The sequence below is a fragment of the Delphinus delphis genome, chromosome 9 (assembly GCF_949987515.2).
Source record: "Delphinus delphis chromosome 9, mDelDel1.2, whole genome shotgun sequence".
NCBI lineage: Eukaryota > Metazoa > Chordata > Mammalia > Artiodactyla > Delphinidae > Delphinus > Delphinus delphis.
The window spans coordinates 61,069,364-61,090,491 of record NC_082691.1 but is presented as its reverse complement, the minus strand read 5'-3'; the positions used below and the strand labels follow the sequence as shown (position 1 = coordinate 61,090,491).

The 21,128-nt window shown below is 44.7% G+C and overlaps 2 protein-coding genes across 3 annotated transcripts in view; one reads left to right on the top strand and one right to left on the bottom strand.

Moving 5' to 3' along the window:
- The window catches only part of SCRN1 (secernin 1), a 61,720-nt gene extending 54,030 nt beyond the window's left edge, over positions 1-7,690 (top strand). The window contains exon 9 of one of the 2 annotated variants that reach the window (XM_060020662.1): positions 7,565-7,690. The gene's annotated coding sequence lies outside the window, so the exon portion shown is untranslated. Of the gene's footprint in view, positions 1-5,222; positions 5,331-7,564 lie in introns of those variants that run through there. The other variant, XM_060020661.1, reaches the window with a different exon arrangement.
- Positions 5,768-21,128, bottom strand: part of WIPF3 (WAS/WASL interacting protein family member 3) — a 90,799-nt gene continuing 75,438 nt past the window's right edge. Inside the window, exons 8-9 of the mRNA XM_060020660.1 lie at positions 10,344-10,420; positions 5,768-8,173 (exon numbers count right to left, since the gene is read on the bottom strand). Coding sequence (XP_059876643.1) covers positions 8,150-8,173; positions 10,344-10,420 — 101 coding nt within the window. The 3' untranslated portion in view covers positions 5,768-8,149. The remainder of the gene's footprint in view (positions 8,174-10,343; positions 10,421-21,128) is intronic.

The window sequence follows — 21,128 nt, the reverse complement described above, 5'->3', positions numbered from 1 at the left end:
ATTCTGGGCCTGGTTACTGCCGTCTAGTTTAGGATTAATTAAATGGCCCTGTGGCAGAAGTTCCACCCCACGAAGCTGCAAATTTCTCAGCTAATGAGGGAAAGAAAGGAGAAACTCTGGGCTGTTTAGATTACAGTTGAAGTAGCTGGAATCTGAGCAGCCACTCCATTATCTCGGCAGAGACTTTAATTAAACTGATTTGTTTCCCATGTGTGGGCACATGAAGGATTTGACTTACCAGCAGAGCCCAGGAAAGCATGTGAGGGAGACCAGATGGGCCCAGCACAGGGAAGACAGAGGGCAGGAAGGGGACAGATGGATGGAGAAGCATTCGGCTCCACGGGGACAGTCCCACCCCCGCCCTTCCTACCCAGCCTGTTATATCCCCCAAAGCTGTGGAGGAAGCACTTGGCTTTCCCCAGTCCTTCCCTTTATTCCTCTCGCCCTGCATGGCCCATTAGCTGCCTTCAGACCGGTAGCTGAAGTGGGCAGGTGCTGGTGGGGGCGGGGGGGGGGGGGCTTACTTCCAGCCACTGATACTCTCCACCACTCTTAACACGGAAGGGGGCAGAGATGCTGAGGAGAAGTGTGTGTGTTAACACCGCAGTGGGAGGGAGGACAGCGGCTTCATTATGCAGCCTCACCTGTACCATGTGGGCCTAATCACCTTCATCACCGACAGGCCTTTCCAAATGGAAATACTGTGAGTGTCAGTAGTCTTGGAAGTGACTTCAAGTTAGTGACTCCTTGTCAGCTGCAGTGTATCATATGCCGTGAGAGCTGGAAGGGGCTTGGGCCCCATACACAGACGTGGACCCTGAGGGTCACAGGTTTTACTGGAACAAATCCTTTTTTCTACCAACTCCCCTGTAAGGGTGTAAGCATAAGAGCAGCGTGAGCTTTCTGCCCAGCAGTTTTGCAAATTCTGTATGTAAAGTCACTAACTACAAGTGGTGAGAGATGGGAGGAATATTTGTGCTGACAAAGTTAACAGCAGCTGTTCACGGTGACCTGTGGTTGCTGAGTTTTGTCGGGGTTTGGCCTGGGTTCTCACTGTGGGTGAACTTAGGGTGTCCTTTTAGGTGGCGCAGCCACTGTGAGAGCGTCTGTCTACAGCTGCTGAGTGGGGAAGGGTGAGGCTTGGGGGTGACATATGTACCTCATCCCCCCCCAAGCCCACCTGCTGAGTGGTTATTTAAAACAAGATAGTACAGAAAGCCACTCTAAAATTTCACCATGTGGAATCCTCTCGCCCTATTATGGAAACATTTCATCAGACCTGGCATGTCTGAGATACCCAGGGTGATTAGAGGTTTGACCAAAAGAAGTCTAGTGAGAATAAATTACACCAGAGGCCTGCTTTCATTATTATGGGCCAAGCAAAGGTCACGGATAACCCAGCCAGACTTATGCTATTGCCCAGCCATTGTGTAGTGGGAAACATAATGGCCACTTCTGTTAGGGACATTGACCTTATTCCAGCAACCCAAAGAAGGGCCAACTCTGAGAGATGTCTTGGCTGACGCTATACATCACAATTGTGATGCCACTGTGTTACCACTAGAGGGTGTGGCAGTCCTTTCGTGGCAGAAGTTAAAAGGGGCTGGGATGCTTCCATCAGGCTGTACAGAGATGTTCTATGTACAGTTAAAACGTGAGTAATAGCGGTGGACAGATTCTTTGTGCATTGGGATGCGAGGGGAAAGACAGGAAGAGAGCAAAGAGCCTGCTGATGTGGCTATACTCACTTCTAGTGACATATTAACAGCTTGAAACATGTAGTTGGATTTTGAGTACGCCATTGCTGGGGGGATGTCTGTTTTTAAATGCTCCTAACAGACTCTGCTTTTGAAAAGTGCTTATCATTACATGGACAATTTCTTGACCAGGGATTGCTTTTCTAAAGGCAGTATGGGGAAAGTGAATATTCAAGATGAACTATGAAAATAATGTTTAAAGGTTGGCGTGTAAATAGCTTCCTAAAATACCATTTGTGTATCCATTAAGACCTGGGGGAGGGGGAGGGGGCTGTGTATGCCTCGTGCAGAAAGAAGACGTGGCCGTGAAGGACAGAATCTCTCCCCTATCCCCGCGCCCCATAATCAAACATAAGCTAGTTAGTCTTGGCTAGTAGCTGGGATTTACCACTCATACTCTGAGGAGGGGCAGAAGCTCCACTAAAAGTAAATTAGCAAAGCAGAAGTAGCACTCTTTCATCCTTGGAGGTGGTTTGGAATTTTAGGTAGAATAAGGATATACTTGAAATTATGGTAATTCTTTAGTGCCCAATCACATAAGACAGTGTTATTGTTAGAAAGAGTCTTTCTTATAAGCTGTCTAATAGAGAAGGTGTATGCCTATTAGATATTAGCAGTGAAGTTCCTTCACTATCGGGTGGATTATTAGGTATAAAAAATAATTATCAACCAGGCAAAGTACTTTGCTTCCTGATGTCATCCCACATGGGTCCAGGTGTTGCACAGCTCTGCACAGTCCAGCAGGAAAGCCAGGTGGGACCAGTGTGTCTGTTATGAATGCACGGACTGCATTCTGTCAAGTCATTTCTGGGGAAGGTCTTCAGCTGAGCTCTCAGCTTTTGGGAGGAAGGAGGGAGGGGAGCCCACTGAGCTGGCCTTTCTCGTGTGGAGGGGGAGGGGCGGCAGGTCACGTGCACCAGCTGGCCCAGCAGTGCCTGTGCTTCCCTGTAGCCCTGGCATTTCATTCCATAGGGTCCTAGGTCCCAACTTCCCCTCCTATGGTTTGTGTCAAATGTGCTTTACCTGATTGAATCCAAACATCCCGAGATGTCACATGCCGATTTCTCGTGGGGATGAATACGTACATGTTTGCAGTCATGTTGTGAGAAGTCAGATGTGTGAGCTGGAAAATGCTAGGGGCAGGGAATAATAAAAAGGAAAACCTTTCTGCTTCCTGCAGTGGGAACTGACCGTGTAGTCTTAATAGCCTTTTGTACACATATCTACAAACCAGATAACTTCCCCAACCAGTGCTTGCCCTTGGAATTGTCTCTAAATACATCAAGCATACAATAAAAAAAATACTGAAATTAATGTCTCTTGGCCTCTTCTATCTTGTGTTTCATTAATAGATGTGGGCATTGGCCACAACATAGAAAATGTATGAAGGGGGATATATTTTATGACTGGAATCTTCGGAAGACCAAACCGTTCAGCGTTTTCTCCATTTATCCATTCTGTGGATAAATTCACTCTTTAAAAATAAACACAAAACCATGATATACCACCTCACACCCATCCGGATGGTTACTATAAAAAAAAAAACAGCAAATAAATAAATGTTGGTGAGGATATGGAGAATTTGTAACCCTTGTGCACTGTTGATGGGCATATAAAATGGTGCAGCTGATATGGAAAACAGTATGGAGGTTCCTCAAAGAATTAAAAATAGAAATTAGCATATAAGCCAGCAATTTTACTTTTGAGTATATACCCAGAAGAACTGAAGGCAGAGTCTCAGATATTTTTACACCCGTGTTCATACCAGCGTTATTTACAATAAGCAAAAGGTGGGAGCAAGCCAAGTCTCCGTCAATGAATGAATGGACAAACAAAATGGAGTATATCCAGGCAACGGAATATACAGCCTTAAAAAGGAAGGAAGTTCTGACACATGCTACAGCATAAGTGAACCTTGAGGACATTATGCTAAGTGAAATAAGCCACTCTCAAAAAGGCAAATATTATCTGATTCCACTTTTATGGGGTACCCAGAGTAGTCAGTCTCCTAGAGGCAGAAAGTAGAATGGTGGTTGCCAGGGGCTAGGGGGGAAGGGGAATGGGGAGTTACTGTTTAAGGGGCACAGAGTTTAAGTTTTGCAAGATGATAAAAGAGTTCTGGAGACTGGTCACACAACACCGTGAACGTACTTAACACGACTGATCTGTACCCTTAAAAATGGTAAATTTTATATTTATTTTACCAAATTTTACAAAATCATCAGAATGGCTGGTGCCACCTATGCCGAGCATCTTTACTTTAAAGCCATAGAAACTCCACTAGAGGAGAGGGTGCCACTTAAGAAAAAAGCCAGCTCTTCCCACTCCTGTGACCTAGAAATGCCAGATTGCTTCCATGGTTTTGTCTCCACGTGACAGGCAAAATGCAACTGAATGTCTCGTTCATGAAAATAGGACTTAGTTACCAGCGAGACGTGACCTGTGTCAAGGTCAGAGTAGATGATGGCCCCATTTACATGACAAGGAACTGCTGACTCTTTAAACTTTTTTCTCAGCTCTTTTTTTCACAAACTGTAAACTCCTGCAAAGCTCCAAGGTAACACAGCATGTATCTGTTTGCTAGGGCTGCCATAACAAAGGACCACAAACTGGGTTGCTTAAACGACAGGGATTTATCATCTCACAGTTCTGGAGGCTAGAAGTCCAAGATCAAGGTGTTGGCAGGGTTGGTTCCTCCTGAGGGCTGTGAGGGAGATTCTGTCCCACCTAGCTTCTGGTGGTTTGCTGGCAATCGTCAGCATTTCTTGGCTTGCAGAAGCATCACCCTAATCTCTCTTTTCATCTTCATATAGCATCCTCCCTGTGTATGTGTCTGTGTCCAAACTTCCCCTTTTTATAAGGACACCAGTCATATAGGGTGGATTGGGGTCCACCCTACTTCAGTAGGACCTCATCTTAACTTACATCTGCAACTCTATTCCCAAATAAGGCTACTTTCTGAGGTATGGGGTTAGGACTTTAAAATATGAATTTCTGGAGGACACAATTCGGTTCATAACAGAGCAGGTTCAGGAAGGATGCCAAGCCTTCTGGGGCACAGTCTGAGAACCTGGAATATGCTTCTGGAGTCCACAGCCCATCCCTTTAAGCTGCTCCCCTCGCCCCTCTAGGCACCACCTCTCCCACCCGGAACTCCATCAGGGGTGCCTAGAACTATGGCCACTTCACATACCTCTACAGTCAATGCCTTTAAAGTCCATCCTCCACTTTGTCGATTATCTTGGGCCATTGCTTTTTTTCCTCCAATCAGATGGACCCTTTTGGTCATGAAAAAGCTTATCTGTGCCTCTACTAATAAAACAGCAGATAAAACAAGTCAGGTCCTTAACTAATTCAGTTGCAAAGTGTGTAGCAGCTAACTTTGAAGTTACTTTCTAGATGAGATTTATTTCAGGAGCATCTATGAATTTTAATTACTGCTCTCTCCTTGTTACCCAACCGCAGAGCCAGTGATCTGAGCAGCTCAGTGAATATTTGAATGGAATGCAGCCAGCGAGAGCTCTGTGTGTGACTGAATGTATAATAAACAAACCGCTTGTACCCTAGTGTGTGTGTGTGTGTGTGTGTGTGTGTGCGCGCGCGCACATGCGTGCACTGATACCTTGGTCTCCTATGACCCCAGGGTTAAAGGCTAGCCCAGGGGTTATGTTACTCCATCTTCACCACTATATGCTTAGATACATATCTGTGCCCCCATTTTACAGATGAGGAAACTGAGGCATAGACTGGCTAAAATTGTTACTTCCCTAAACTTGTAAGATGCAAAATCGACATTCAGAATCATGTTTTCCCTTAAGCCAACTTACCTATCAGGTAAACCTCGTCTCCCCTGTACCTGAAGACACTATAATGGCGATGGAGATGATTCCTGCTCCATATAGGAGAGTTTTTGAGGGTTTGCTTTGTTGAGGCGGCAGCGCTAATGCACTTTAGGTTGAAAGCGGTTCCACTTTAACACAAGTCAGCGTAATTTGTAAACAATACTCTGCCCATTTGATTTTAATAAAACTCAGTAAATATAGTGTTATCTACTTTTTACAGAATGCATTTGAGAAAGTTTTTCCCTTGGTTGGTTTTCCCAAATACCCATTTGTTTAGTTAGCTACAAAAGCGTTGGTGCTGGTGACCATCGATAGGCTTTAAAGAGTGAATGGCTAGAAGCGTTCCCACTTATTAAAGTTTATTGGGTACAAAGAAATAAATTTGCAGAGGGAACATCAATAAATATAAAATACACGTGAAACACTGGGGGAGTCACAGACCACAGCGCCAGCAAGCATACGCGAGGATGGGAGGGGCGCTACATTTGAGTTTGTGGTCTAGGGGTGAAGGCTTTGTCCTGCCAGAGGCCGGCACCGTGAGAGTTCAAAGGGCGAGAATTCAGTGATGGGTCTGGAGGAGGGATGTGATCCCAGGTTCCTGAAATTTCTCCCTAATTGCAATTTTTGGTTTCTCCTCATTCCTTCCCTCTGTCCTTGAATGGTTTTATTCTGAATTTCCATCCCAGCGGTGCAGAACATTAATGTGTAAACACCTCACCAGGGCAGGCAGTCTACTCTGAAGGTGGAACAGCCTTGGTCTAGCACCTCCTTAATCATGATCATTAAAACCCCTGTAATTATTCTGGACACCTGAGAGAGAGGTGGAGTGGCTACTGTAATAAACAGAAGCTCTGACCTTCTGGAAACCTTGCAGAACCAAAAAACCAAATCAGGTATGCCCATAGCTGATGACCTGCAAAAGCTTCTTTTCCATTGATTTAGCTGTTACAACTTGGCATGATTTATTCCCCAGGGAAGGGAACTTGACCTCGCTCAGTGGCTTCTGTCTGGAATGAGAAAGCATAACAGTGATGGAGGACACCATCTTAGTCTCCACTCCAGACAGCAGCTAGGTTGGGTGTACTATCATGTTTGCCAAAACACTCCTAACGGCTACCTGTCGTGGATGGCGTGTTCCGGGCATTACATCCTTGAGGTGTGAGTGCACGAGTGGGCTATTTCAAAGGAAACTTACTTTTCACTGCTCTTCCCACTTCTGCCTCCCTGATTTCCTTTACTCTGCAGCTATTTTGAGCACAGACGAGGGATCAGTCTGTTTCCTCCTATTTTCTCTCCTTCCTCTGTCACAGCTTTTCCACCAAGGATGGGGTCATGCAGCAAGCAAAAACACACTGCCATTCCCTTGCCAGCTCCCCAAAAAGGGTGTGAGAGGACAGGTCACAGCCAGTCCTGAGCCGGTCCATAGTCAGGGCTGGCTGAACTCACACACTTCTCCCCACCTAGAAAGGTGCCACCACAGGGACTGGGGGACTCTCAGACCAATTAGGTTCTCGGCCTCAGAAGGCAGCTAGGATTTGCCTGATGGGTGGCTCCAGGTTCCCTAAGGGTGGGCGTGGGGCACTGATATTTGAGGCAGATATTTCAGAATACATTTCAGTCTATACTTTCCGTGTCATGTTTTTCACGAAAACCCTGCACTCAGAGGAGGAAAAAAAAGAGCTCTGAGACAGAATTAGGAATTTACTCATGATGACTTACACAGGTTTCTAACTTGCAGGGAAAATACTGAAATCTCCTACAGCTCACCTCACCTTGTCTGCCAGGATGAGGCTGGGAACTTGGAGGGACAGGAGGACCGTCATGCAGACATGGGCACGAGGGGCAGTGTAAACAGTAAGAGCATTGGCTACTTGCAGGATCATTCAGATACAAAAGGGGCCCTGTGGTTGGTGTTGGAGAGGCCAAGCCCGCTCTTGCCTTTGACTTGTGTTATGTTTACATTAGGAAGCAAAAGAATCCCTGTACTGCAAGACGGGAGCGAGACGTGGCATCTCGTTCACTGGAGGCCGTGTGGCATCGTCTGGGTGTGGCGACACATTGCTCTCTGTGAGCCGCGTCATTTATAAGGCATTATCTGGTTTGATTTTGCAGTTTGTGTGATGAGACTAGAAAATCATGCCAATAAGAAGCTGTTGTAGATACTATGACTTTGGGAAACTAAGGAATCTTCTAAAAATGGTTCCGAATCTAGGGAGGGCCAGCCTGCACGCGTATTAACAGTCATGGAATGGACACTCTGTGGTGGGGTCAGGGCTGTCATCTGTGCTGACAGATGAATGCCAAGATGCATTTTAAACAATGGAGAAATGATGTGTGTGTTTTGTAAATTACTCAAATAAAAATCGACTATAATACTGATTTAAAGCCTGTGCAAATCACGTATTTACAATAAATAAATGCTCCATGCAGAGCCTGTATGTCAACTGAATTACAACTTGAGAAGGGTGAGGTCTGACGTTCTCCTGGGGATGTCCACCCCGCCATATGGACCCCCAGGTGGCTCACAGGACGTTGGCTTCATCTGTCTTCTCACCGGAGTGTCTTCAGCGATAACTGTGGAAACACGACAGTGTTATCAGGTGGGGTCAGAAGACTCACAGCACATAAATGACACACTCCGGGGCCGGGCAGTGAAGCTTTCCCTCATGCATGCAAGGCTGCCAGGGTCTTAAGGTCCCATCATACGTAAGGTGCTTATTTTCACCCAGGAGGTCCTGGGTGGAAAAGGAATGAAAAGTGTAGCTTGTGGCAGGTGGGGACCTAATCCCATCAAAAACATTTAAGGGATCAAGCACCAGCAGACTCACTTGACGGGAAGCTCAAGAAAAGCAAAGAACTTGGTGGCGATCCCAAGACAAGGCAACAGAAAACACAGAAAGGGTCCCAGGCTTTCAGATTTCAGAGCTCCCAGCCTTGCACGGATCACTTGGGCTCTGTACCCATAAAAGAAGAGCACCCCCAGGGTGCTGTTCACCATGTCTGGAACCCCGTGATTTCTCTGGGCGATTTCTTTTTGCCTCACTGAAGTGAAAATGAATTAAGATGGTGTCCAGCTAGACATAAAGAAGATCTTGACAATGGGATGCCCAAGAGAGACTTAACAGTTCATCCTTGACTAGACTTTATGGGCTCAGGGATTTAGATGTGTGCCTGCCATGAGGTCAGGGACCAGACCGTGCATAATGTCCCATTGTGCTTGCCACGTCTGAAGGTGAGGGTGACTCCTGTCCTGTCAATTCTAACATGCCAGGCAAAGCAGTGGTACAGTGGAAGGAGCACTGGACGAGGAGTCAGAGGTCTGCGAACGTGACCTTGACCTTGGATGAGTTCCTTAACCTCTTGGAGCTTGGTTTTCTCATATGGAAAAAGTTTGCATTAAAGGTATCTCTCCAGCTTATACCACAGAGTTGCTAAAAGGAGCAAATGAAATAACATATGCAAGTTATTTAAACTATATAAAGAGCTATATAATGTAGGAGATGTTATTTTGATTATTACTATATCTTTCTGATCACAGGAGTAATGTATTTATTATGGAACATTCAGAAATTGCAGAAATGCCCCCTAAGAAGTCAAAATCAGCCATCAGCTGGCAGAGTGAATGCCTGTGAACAATTTTGTGTATATTTTTCCTGTCTTCTTTTTTCCTCTGTATACATACTTTCTCTGAACTGCAATCATACACCCAGTTTTGAACCTACAGTCATCTGAGAATGGACATTGCAATTCTTGGATTAGCCATGGTGAGAAAGGGGAGAGGTGCTTGTCCTTCAGGGAGCTCATCCCCACTTCCAGTAACCTAAGTTCCTTCTTTCTCACGTCTCTTTCCTTGAGGTTCTGATCTAACAGCAGGCCACCCCTTTTGTTACACGGCACTGTGAAACAGGAGGCGGCCAGGGTGGACGGAATGCATGTTTTCAAAGAAACAAAGGGCCTTTAAAGATGAGACCCTGTCGTCTGCGGTGAGAGATGTCATCTCCGCCCAGGTTAGAAAACACTGTGTCCAAGTTGCCTCATGTGAGCACGAGGGCATTTCTTCAAAGACTCATAATTATGACACAAGCACCTCTCTGGTTCCCCCGATCCCCTCCCCACAGCCTTCCTCTAGCCACCAGCAAAATTTGTGGCTACATTTGGTCAAAAGAAATGATAATGTTGGGGACTTCCCTGGCAGTCCAGTGGTTAAGACACCGTGCTTCCGCTGCAGAGGGCATGGGTTCAATCCCTGGTCAGGGAACTAATATCCCACATGCTGTGCAGTGTGGCCAAAAATAAAATAAAGTAAAAATTAAAAAAATAAGTAAATGATAATGTCGATGGGAGAAAAAACCCCAGGGTGCTATGAGAAACCATGTATTCTATAGACGAGAGAGAACACCAAATTATGTTTCATACATGTTACAGAGCTCTCCTCTCAGGCTTCTCAGGCCACAGTAACGAGGGAAGAATGATGGGAGCGAACGGGGTGATGGTTGCAGAGTGATTCCCAAGGGGTTCTGTGTTGCCAAAGCTGCTTCTGTGTGTGGTGGTGATTCCAGAGAAGCTCCCCCCTTTCACTCTTCAGGTTTTGAAATTGTGTTTCATCCCAGCTGGAAACAAAGGTACCCCTATGGCTTTCCCTGAGGAAAACCAGGAGGCTGTTCAGAGGAAAGCACACCCTCAACATTTCTGTGCTCCCTGAGGTTTCCCAGTTTCACACTCAGAGACCAGAGGGCCGTGTTACCTGAGCATTTCTGCCTTTGATGTCATCGGAGCTCTGGCCGGCCGCCTCAGTGTGGAGCCAGGGACCAGGTGTGCGGCCTGAAAGACACAGGAACCATCCCACCATCTGCTGGCCCAGGGCCGGCTATGTGCTTCACGGAGAAAGTCTGGCTAAACCGGCACTTAGGGCAATGGTACAGGAACCAAGGGTAATGTAAGTCGGTCAACCTGAAACCCTCGGGCTCCTGGCCCTAGACTGTGCGTTTCTACCCACCGCCTCTATGTCACACACTGTGGATACAGAGGCGTCACGTCCACTGAGCTGGGAGGAGAACAAGTGACGAAGGCCTCTCATCTAAACGCAGGTGCGAGCTTCTCAGCTCTGAACACAGCATCAGCTGCAGACTCGCTCGTGTGTCCTGGCCCCAAATGTGCCGGCGTCGTGCTAGGGTTGCTTAAAAAAGGAGTGAAAGTGTGTGCTGACATAGCTCAGACCCTGTTCCATGAGGCTCCAACTCACTCTCTAAAACATATTAGGTTTAAATATTACACAAGTTACATATGAATATATTCTCATAATTAAGAATTCAAAGAATATAGACAAGATAATAAGGAAAAAATACCCCCTCAAGTGCTTCCTCTCTGCCTGCCCTTCTCTCTAATCCCAATTAATTATCCCGGAGTTGCCTCTGCTAAAAGTTTGCTGTTTATCCCTCCAGCTTTGTTTTTCTTTTTGACATTTACTTACATAGACATGTGTACACGTAGATACATGGTTTGGTTGGTCTAGCCAAGTTTGAAATCCACATTCCTAGGAATTCCAGAACTTTTCCTGTGAGTCAGGTGATCCAAATGGTGTCCCTGTGTCTCCTCTGCTGCATTTGGTATAAGACTTTTCTGTCTGCTTCTGTCACAGGCTAGGAATTAAATAACCATGTCCCAAAGCCCTCCCAACAATTCACGTTGCTGTGCTACTTACAAAGCAACATGAAAAGCAGAAATATCAATCCCAGATTATTTATGATAGTGAAAAGCTGATAATAACCTGTATTCAACAACAGTGTTTAGGAAATCTAGGGTTCATTATCGTATGATGGAGCACCAAGAGGCCATCTGAGTGTCTACAAAGGCTCAAATAATTTGGGGTGATGTTTGAAATGTAGGACAAAAAAGCAGGCTAGAAACTGTATAGATAGCAAGATGTTAACTATTTTTAAAAATCCATTTAAAAAATGTAAATAATATACTGAATTGATTCCTTTTGGATTTACTGCTTTTTAAAAACTCTTAAAAATACTCTTCAAGTTTTCTACAATGGGCATATAAGTCACCTTAAGAATCTGTTATGGTAAGATATAGTTTTTTAAATGAACTGCCACATAGAAGGGTTTCTACACCTTACAAAACATTAATCCAATGGACACTATAAGTTTCATTAAAATACTTTTAAAATTACCGAGTGCACTTGTTCTAGGATGAAGATATTTTTGGACCAATGGCATAGGGAGTACTAGGTTTTTAGTCAGATTTACAACTGAGCAAAAAGTAAAGAGACACTGATAAACAGCCCCTGACCGAATTCCACGCGGCAGTATGGCCTTGACACTATTGTTCTTAGATTTACGAAACTCCAGTCTACTACAGAAAAGCCTTCCTCTAGACCAGGGTTTCTTAACTTGGCTCTACTGACATTTGGGGCTGGAAAATTCTTTGTTGGGTGTTGCCTGTGTGCTGTAAGCAGTTTCACAGCATCCCTGGTCTTTACCCACTAGACGCCACTAGCACATGCCCCAGACCATTTGTATCAACAAAAAAGGTCTCCAGACAGTGCTGAATATCCCCTGGGGGGCAAAATCCCCCACTTGGAGAACGACTGGGCAACGAAACAGGCTTCTCCATAGGTAAGCAGTGCCCACTAGTTTTCATAAATACGACTGGAAACAACAGAGCTAAGGAGAATCAATTTCTTCTTAAAACAGAAAGGAAAACTCTGCACCTTGTTGTAAAAGAAATTTCACTGCTGCTAGAATGTGTGGCTGAGAGTTGCCAGGGTTACCCAGGATGTTTTTAATCCAAATATCTCCTTGGGGGGTTTTCCCTTACGAGATGCCACTAGACTCTCTTAGAATTAAACTGTAGAGCCCTTCTGCTTGAAACAGTCCTTCACATGGGCTGTTTGCCCACAGAAGAGTATTTCAGATTCGCTAAAATGGTGGTTTTCAAACTTTTGGTACCACAGCGCACAGTAAGAAATCTCTTTCCCATCTCTATCCAGTCACACGCGTCTATTGCATGCAGAGCAGCCCAAGGGACCGCTGCTGCTGCCCCCTAGTAACCAGATGGTGCCTCTTCCCCCAGTTATCAACACGCTGTGTTGCAGAAGCTGCTGGCTACAGAGCAGCCGGATAGGAAAGACTTCGCTAAACTGTGGGGCTTAAAGAAGAAAGTCTGTGCTTGGGCTGGAGGAGCAGAGGCCTGAGGGCCACGCTGGTTTCCAACTTTATTTTTTGTCACTTGTAAACCAAGCCAGGCTTGTACCTTTTCTCAGACAGAGATATATTTTCAGGTCAAAAAAGAAAAAAAAAAAAATCCGTTCTGTAGCCAACCAACAAGAGGCTGAATACTGCAGGGCTTGGAAAACACCCAGAAAGGATTTACAAACTTGGTTGGCCATCAAAGCTGGGTCTCCCAGGACCCCTCCCAGTCTTGGAGTACAATTCCAGGGGCTGGGTGAGGAGAAAGTGGACTCCTAAGAGAAGCACATCTAACCGTCATCTCTGGGCCAACTCGGTCTCTCTGTAAGGTAGGGTCCACATGGCATAAGGTGGAGAGTAGTAGGTATGGTGCAGAGAACCAAGCTGTGTATCTGAAACAAATGGGATGCTGCATACACTGGCCTCACGTGCAGAGAAGGAATGTTGGCCAGACCACGACAAGAACGGCAGATGGTTAGAAGGAATCAAAAGCACAATTCTCTGTGACTGGGAACATTTCACTGGCAACGCTAACTGTATGACACAGACATTAAGTGGAACGGTAATTTCTGTTTCCCTTCCCATCCCCAAAGCAGTGCAACAGACAGGAAACGGTTGAAAAACAGAGGAGAATGTTGTTACTAGGTGATTTCAGTGCGGATTTCAGGGCGGGGATGAATACATGGGCTGAGCCAGAGTGAGGGTGCCCTTAGCAGTCTTCCCCAGGGTTCTGTATGTTGTGTGATGATTGTTTACAGAAGGGGTGGACAAAATAATTAGCTACTAAAGGTATCTGAAAAAGGCCTGAGAAAATCTGGTTAAAATGTTAAACCTTGTATTGCTACTGATGGGAGTAGTTGTTTTTATATCTTTTAAAAATAATAAAAAGATTCTGCTAAAAAATATATTTATCCAGAAAGATGTTGATTTGACCTTTAAAAAGGAACATGGAATCATCATTTTCCCTTTTCAATACAGAGCCACTGAGTTCTGTTGGTAGCTCCCTTTCTAATGTCAAGTTCATCCTTTCCTCTCAAGTGAGCCTAGGGCATGTAGTGGGGTCTTCCTAGGCCTCTACATGGAGACTCCTCACTCAAGAAGGCATGGAACACACCCTTGGATTGGTTCTATGCTGTTCCAGTATTTTGGGCAGCCAACATGATACTATACATAGAGAATCCTAAAGATGCTACGAGAAAACTACTAGAGCTAATCAATGAATTTGGTAAAGTAGCAGGATACAAAATTAATGCACAGAAAATCTCTGGCATTCCTATACACTAATGATGAAAAATCTGAAAGTGAAATCAAGAAAACACTCCCATCTACCATTGCAACAAAAAGAATAAAATATCTAGGAATAAACCTACCTAAGGAGACAAAAGACCTCTATGCAGAAAATTATAAGACACTGATGAAAGAAATTAAAGATGATACAAATAGATGGAGAGATACACCATGTTCTTGGATTGGAAGAATCAACATTGTGAAAATGACACTACTACCCAAAGCAATCTACAGATTCAATGCAATCCCTATCAAACTACCACTGGCATTTTTCACAGAACTAGAACAAAAAATTTCACAATTTGTATGGAAACACAAAAGACCCTGAATAGCCAAAGCAATCTTGAGAACAAAAAACGGAGCTGGAGGAATCAGGCTCCCTGACTTCAGGTTATACTACAAAGCTACAGCAATCAAGACAGTATGGTACTGGCACAAAAACAGAAAGATAGATCAATGGGACAGGATAGAAAGCCCAGAGATAAACCCATGCACATATGGTCACCTTATCTTTTCTTTTTTTTTTGGGGGTACGCGGGCCTCTCACTGCTGTGGCCTCTCCCATTGTGGAGCACAGGCTCCGGATGCGCAGGCTCAGCGGCCATGGCTCACGGGCCCAGCCGCTCCGCAGCACGTGGGATCCTCCCAGACCGGGGCACGAACCCGTGTCCCCTGCATCACCAGGCGGATCCTCAACCACTGCGCCACCAGGGAAGCCCTGGTCACCTTATCTTTGATAAAGGAGGCAGGAATGTACAGTGGAGAAAGGACAGCCTCTTCAATAAGTGGTGCTGGGAAAACTGGACAGGTACATGTAAAAGTATGAGATTAGATCACTCTCTAACACCATACACAAAAATCAGCTCAAAATGGATTAAAGACCTAAATGTAAGGCCAGAAACTATCAAACTCTTAAAGGAAAACATAGGCAGAACACTCTATGACATAAATCACAGCAAGATCCTTCTTGACCCACCTCCTAGAGAAATGGAAATAAAAACAAAAATAAACAAATGGGACCTAATGAAACTTCAAAGCTTTTGCACAGCAAAGGAAACCATAAACAAGACCAAAAGACAACCCTCAGAATGGGAGAAAATATTTGCAAATGAAGCAAGTGACAAAGGATTAATCTCCAAAATTTACAAGCAGCTCATGCAGCTCAATAACAAAAAAACAAACAACCCAATCCAAAAATGGACAGAAGACCTAAATAGGTATTTCTCCAAAGAAGATATACAGAGTGCCAACAAACACATGAAAGAATGCTCAACATCATTAATCATTAGAGAAATGCAAATCAAAACTACAATGAGATACCATCTCACACCAGTCAGAATGGCCATCATCGAAAAATCTAGAAACAATAAATGCTGGAGAGGGTGTGGAGAAAAGGGAACACTCTTGCACTGCTGGTGGGAATGTGAATTGGTACAGCCACTATGGAGAACAGTATGGAGGTTCCTTAAAAAACTACAAATAGAACTACCATATGACCCAGCAATCCCACTACTGGGCATATACCCTGAGAAAACCATAATTCAAAAAGAGTCATGTACCAAAATGTTCACTGCAGCTCTATTTAAAATAGCCTGGAGATGGAAACAACCTAAGTGTCCATCATCGGATGAATGGATAAAGAGGATGTGGCACATATATACAATGGAATATTACTCAGCCATAAAAGGAAATGAAATTGAGCTATTTGTAATGAGGTGGATGGACCTAGAGTCTGTCATACAGAGTGAAGTAAGTCAGAAAGAGATAGACAAATACCGTATGCTAACATATATATATGGAATTTAAGGGGAAAAAAATGTCATGAAGAACCTAGGGGTAAGACAGGAATAAAGACACAGACCTACTAGAGAATGGACTTGAGGATATGGGGAGGATGAAGGGTAAGCTGTGACAAAGCGAGAGAGTGGCATGGACATATATACACTACCAAATGTAAAATAGATAGGTAGTGGGAAGCAGCTGCATAGCACAGGGAGATCAGCTCAGTGCTTTGTGACCACCTAGAGGGGTGGGATAGGGAGGGTGGGAGGGAGGGAGACGCAAGAGGGAAGAGATATGGGAACATATGTATATGTGTAACTGATTCACTTTGTTATAAAGCAGAAACTAACACACCATTGTAAAGCAATTATACTCGAATAAAGATGTAAAAAAATAAATAAATAAAGTTCATGGATCTGAAACAAAAATAAAAACAAAATAAAAAAAAAAAAGAACAAGCCTGGGGTTCTCTTAGGTGACATGGAACAAAGAACCTCACCTCAAGCCCCGGCTTTGCCACCAGCTGTGACCAGAGGCAGATCACCCTACTTCTGCCTCGGTTATTTCAGTCTGACCTGAAGGAGCTGGGCTGGAAAACCTCATAGGGCCTTCCCTGTTCTAATGCTGGAAGCCTCTCATGGTCTCTAACTAAAGGAAATGACAGGTTTCATTGGAAATGATAATTCTAGTATCTGCCAGAGCTACGCCTCAGAAATTGCTTATCTGGCCTTTCCTCTCCTTCCTTGCTGTCACTGCCATAGTTGACGTTGGCCTGAGGGATCCACGTCCCCCTCGTAGAGAACTTACATTGTCACCCTACACACCTCGGGGCACTCAGACCAGGGGTGGGCTAATCATAGTCTGTCAATAATTTGGAATTTTAAAATTAGTTTTAATGCTTATTAAAAGTAATATATATTTATTATAGAACACTTGGACAAAATAGTGAAGCATAAGGAAAATAAAAATCACCCAGCATTCCACCATTGAGGGCTAACCACTCTTAACACTGTACTGGATATATTTCTAGCCTCTTCTCTCTTTCCTTTATTTGGTCCACTTTTCCCTCTCCATATAAATTCATGAAATATTTTCTTTTTAAAATTAAATTTAGGTTTTATTTAATGTAATTTTAGTATGCCAGGTTTTTTTGTTTTGTTTTCTCATGGGAGCATTGGCATTTTCCCATGTCACTAAATATTCAACAGCGCTATTATAACGGATGCAGAACATTCCATCCTGTGGCTCTGCACTAATTAACTTATTTATTGTTGGATATTTGTGCTGTTTTCAAATTTCTTCTGTAAATGGTTTAGCAATGTAGATATGTGTGGATATTGTTAATTATTAATTCAACAAGTGGTTACTGAGTGTCTGTGTGCCTGGCCTCAGGCCAGGAGCTGATGGTAGACCAGTGAATAAAAATGGATGCCGTCTCTGCCCTCCAGGGCCTTATACTGTACTGGGGAAGACAGGTAAATATATAACATGTCAGGAGGTGATAGATGCCTTGAAGAAACGATAAGGCAGCATAAAGAGAGCACAAGTGATAGGACAGGAAGTGCTGTTATTTTATCTGTAGTGGTCATCAGGGAAGGCCATAAGCAGGGGTGTAGTCACCGGTAATAATCAGGCGTGGCTAAGGTAAGTGCACCAGGGCAGAGGTCCTTACTGCCTAACTGCCCTCCACAAGGGCGAAAGACACACCCTGGCGTTGTCTTCTGATTCTCTCAGTCTTGGGACATCCAAGAGCTGTTAACGTTGCTGCATGAACCACCAAGAGCTGTTAACATTACTGCAGTGCTTGGTGGAGAAGTTTCTCTGCTAATGGGAATAATGGTAGCTAGTTGTGCTACAGGTATAAAGTAACTCTATTTTAATAAAAGACCTAAAGGAGGCAGGGGGTAAGTCTCGCGGATACCTGAGGAAAGTGGCCCATAGAAGGAAGGGCAAGTGCAAAGAGCCCAGAGATGGGGGGGTGTGCTTGGAGCGTTCTACACATTGTAGGTGGTCCATGCTGTTGGAGGGAAGTGACGATGGGGAGAGTGGCGGCAATGGGTAGTTCATGTGGGTCTTAGAAGCCATGACGGGAATTTCTGATTGACTTGGAGGGAGATGGGAATTCACTGGAGGATTGTAAGCAGGGGCAGCGTGACTGGGCTTTAGAGGAATCACTTCGGGCTGCCGTGTGGAGCAGGGACACCGGTTAGTAGGTGCTTGCAGCATCCAGGTGAGAAACGACAGTGGCTTCAGCCAGGGGTGAGTGACAGAGGACACGTGATCAGATTGGGGATGCATTTCCAAGGGGGAGGTCCCAGAATTTACTGGGAAATTGGATGTGGGAGCAGAAGAGAAAAAAAGAAGCCAAATACGATTCTAAGGTTTTTGGTATGACAAAAAATGGAGGAGCAGTGGGCTTGCAGTGGGAGGAGAGGGGAGAAAGGGGGCAGCCAGAAAATCTAAGCAAAGAAGCGCTTCAGGAGGAGGGTGTGATGGACTGCAGCTGACACCTCTGACCCCTGGATTTGGCCACGTTCGGGTCCACTGGTAGCCTTGCCAAGGGCTCCGTCTATGGCGTGAAGGGAGAAGGCCTGAGAGGACGGGGAGAGGAGATGGTGTTGCCTGTAAGAAGAGCAGAGAAATGGCCCAGGGGAGGTCAAGGGAGATTTTTTTATATATATATAAATACCTGGTAAGATTAAAAAAAAATTTTTTGGCCGTGCCATGTGGTTTGCAGGATCTTAGTTCTCCGACCTGGTATTGAACCTGCACCCTTGGCAGTGAAAGTGCAGAGTCCTAACCACTGGACCACCAGGGAATTCCCAAGGGAGATATTACTTATAGATATTACAGTATCTTTGCAGGTTCAGAGGAATAAAGGAGTAACCTGGAAAGACAGGAGGTGGTAAGAGAGTGGGATGCTGGAAGATAGCTTATGGAGGGCTGTGGTCCCCAGTAATAATCAGACGTGGCTAAGATAAGTAAGCCAGGACAGAGATCCTTACTGCTCAACTGCCCTCCCGCCACAAAGGCGAAAGACTCTGGCACCGGCTTTGTCTTCTGATTCTTTCAGTCTGGGGACATCTAATCCTTTGATTTTATGATGTGAACCACCCTGTACTGTTAAAGTTACTGCACTGCCTGGTGGAGAAGTTTCTCTGCTAATGGAAGTAATGGTAGCCAGTTTTGCTATAAGTGTAAAGTAACTCTATTTTAGAAAAGGAGTTGGGCCACAATGAGATACCACTTCACACCCATCAAGATGGCTACAGACAAAACAAAGCACCAAGACCAGAAAATAACAAGGGTTGGAGAGGATGTGGAGAAACTGGAACACTTGTGTACTGGTGGTAGGAATGTAAAATGGAAAACAGTATGGTGGTTCCTCAAAAAATTAAAAATAGAATTACCATATCATCCAGTAATTCCACTTCTGGGTGTATACACAAAAGAATTGAAAGCAGGGTCTCAAACAGTTATTGGTACACTCATGTACATAGCAGCATTGTTCACAACAGCCAAAAGATGGAAGCAACCCAAGTGTCTATTGATGGATGAATAGATAAACAAAATGTGGTAAATACATACAACGGAATATTATTCAGCCTTAAAAAGGAAGGAAATTGTGACATACGCTACAACATGGATGAACCTTGAGGACATTATGCTAAGTGAAATAAGCCAGTCTCAAAAAGTCAAGTAGGGCTTCCCTGGTGGTACAGTGGTTAAGAATCCATCTGCCAATGCAGGGGACACGGGTTCAAGCCCTGGTCCAGGAAGATCCCACATGCCGCGGAGCAACTAAGCCCATGCGCCACAACTACTGAGCCTGCGCTCTAGAGCCTGAGAGCCACAACTACTGAACCCACGTGCCACAACTGCTGAAGCCCACGTGCCTAGAGCCCGTGCTTCGAAACGAGAAGCCACCGCAATGAGAAGTCTGCGCACCTCAACAAAGAGTAGTCCCCGCTCGCCGCAACTAGAGAAAGCCCGCGTGCTGTAACGAAGACCCAACACAGCCAAAAATAAATAAATATAAATAAATTTTTTTAAAAAATTTAAAAAAAAGTCAAGTATAGCACAATTCTAGTTATATACCAAGAGTAGTCAAACTCATAGAGCCACAGAGCTAGAAACTAGAACAGTGGTTACCAGGGGGTTGGGGGAGGGGAGAATGGGGAGTTGTTTAATGGGTACAGAGTTTCAATTTTGTGAGATGAAAAGAGTTCTGGAAATTGGTTGCACAACAATGTAAATGCATTTCACACTACTGAACTGTACACATAAAAATGGTTAGGATGGTCAGTTTCATGTTATTTGTGTGTGTATATATATATATAATATATATATATTTTTTGGCTGCATTGGGTCTTTGTTGCTGCGTGCGGGTTTTCTCTAGTTGTGGTGAGTGGGAGCTATTCTTCACTGCGGTGCGCGGGCTTCTCATTGCAGTGGCTTCTCTTGTTGCAGAGCACCGGCTCTAGGCGCACGGGCTTCAATAGTTGTGGCACATGGGCTCAGTAGTTGTGGCTCGCAGGCCCTAGGGTGCACGGGGCTTCAGTAGTTGTGGCTCGTGGGCTCTAGAGCCCAGGCTCAGTAGTTGTGGCACACGGGCTTAGTTGCTCTGCAGCATGTGGGATCTTCCCGGACCAGGGCTCAAACCTGTGTCCCCTGCATTGGCAGGCGGATTCTTAACCACTGTACCACCAGGGAAGTCCCCACGTTATGTTCTTTTTTAACCACAATTAAAAGTAAAGAAAAAAGGAGTTGGGATGAAAACGGTCAAATTTTTAATCACCCACTTTCCCACTGAACTGATCGTGACGAGGATGGTTTTGCTGGGAACACCAGACTGAAATGTTATGTTCGGGTGTCTTTCTCTCCTCCCTTCCTTCACCAACGTGTGAATCTCTGAAGGGTAAGTCAGGGGGATCATTTATCTAAATCTCTCCAGAGCTGAGGGCCTCAATAAATATCTGTCCATATGAGGATGACTTCACTCTTTCTACCATCATTGTGTTAATGAATATTTGTGAGCTACGCATGTTTCCCAAAGATTCTCAGTGATAGGGTTTTTTCACTTTCTTTTCATTGTGGTAAAGTACATATAATATACAATTTACCATTAATGACACTTCGTACATTCCCGTTGTTGTGTAACCATCACCACTATCTAGTTGCAGAACATTTTCATCAGCCCAAGAGGACTCATTAGCAGTCACTCCCCATTCTCCATACTCCCCTGCCCTTAGCAACTGCTAAAT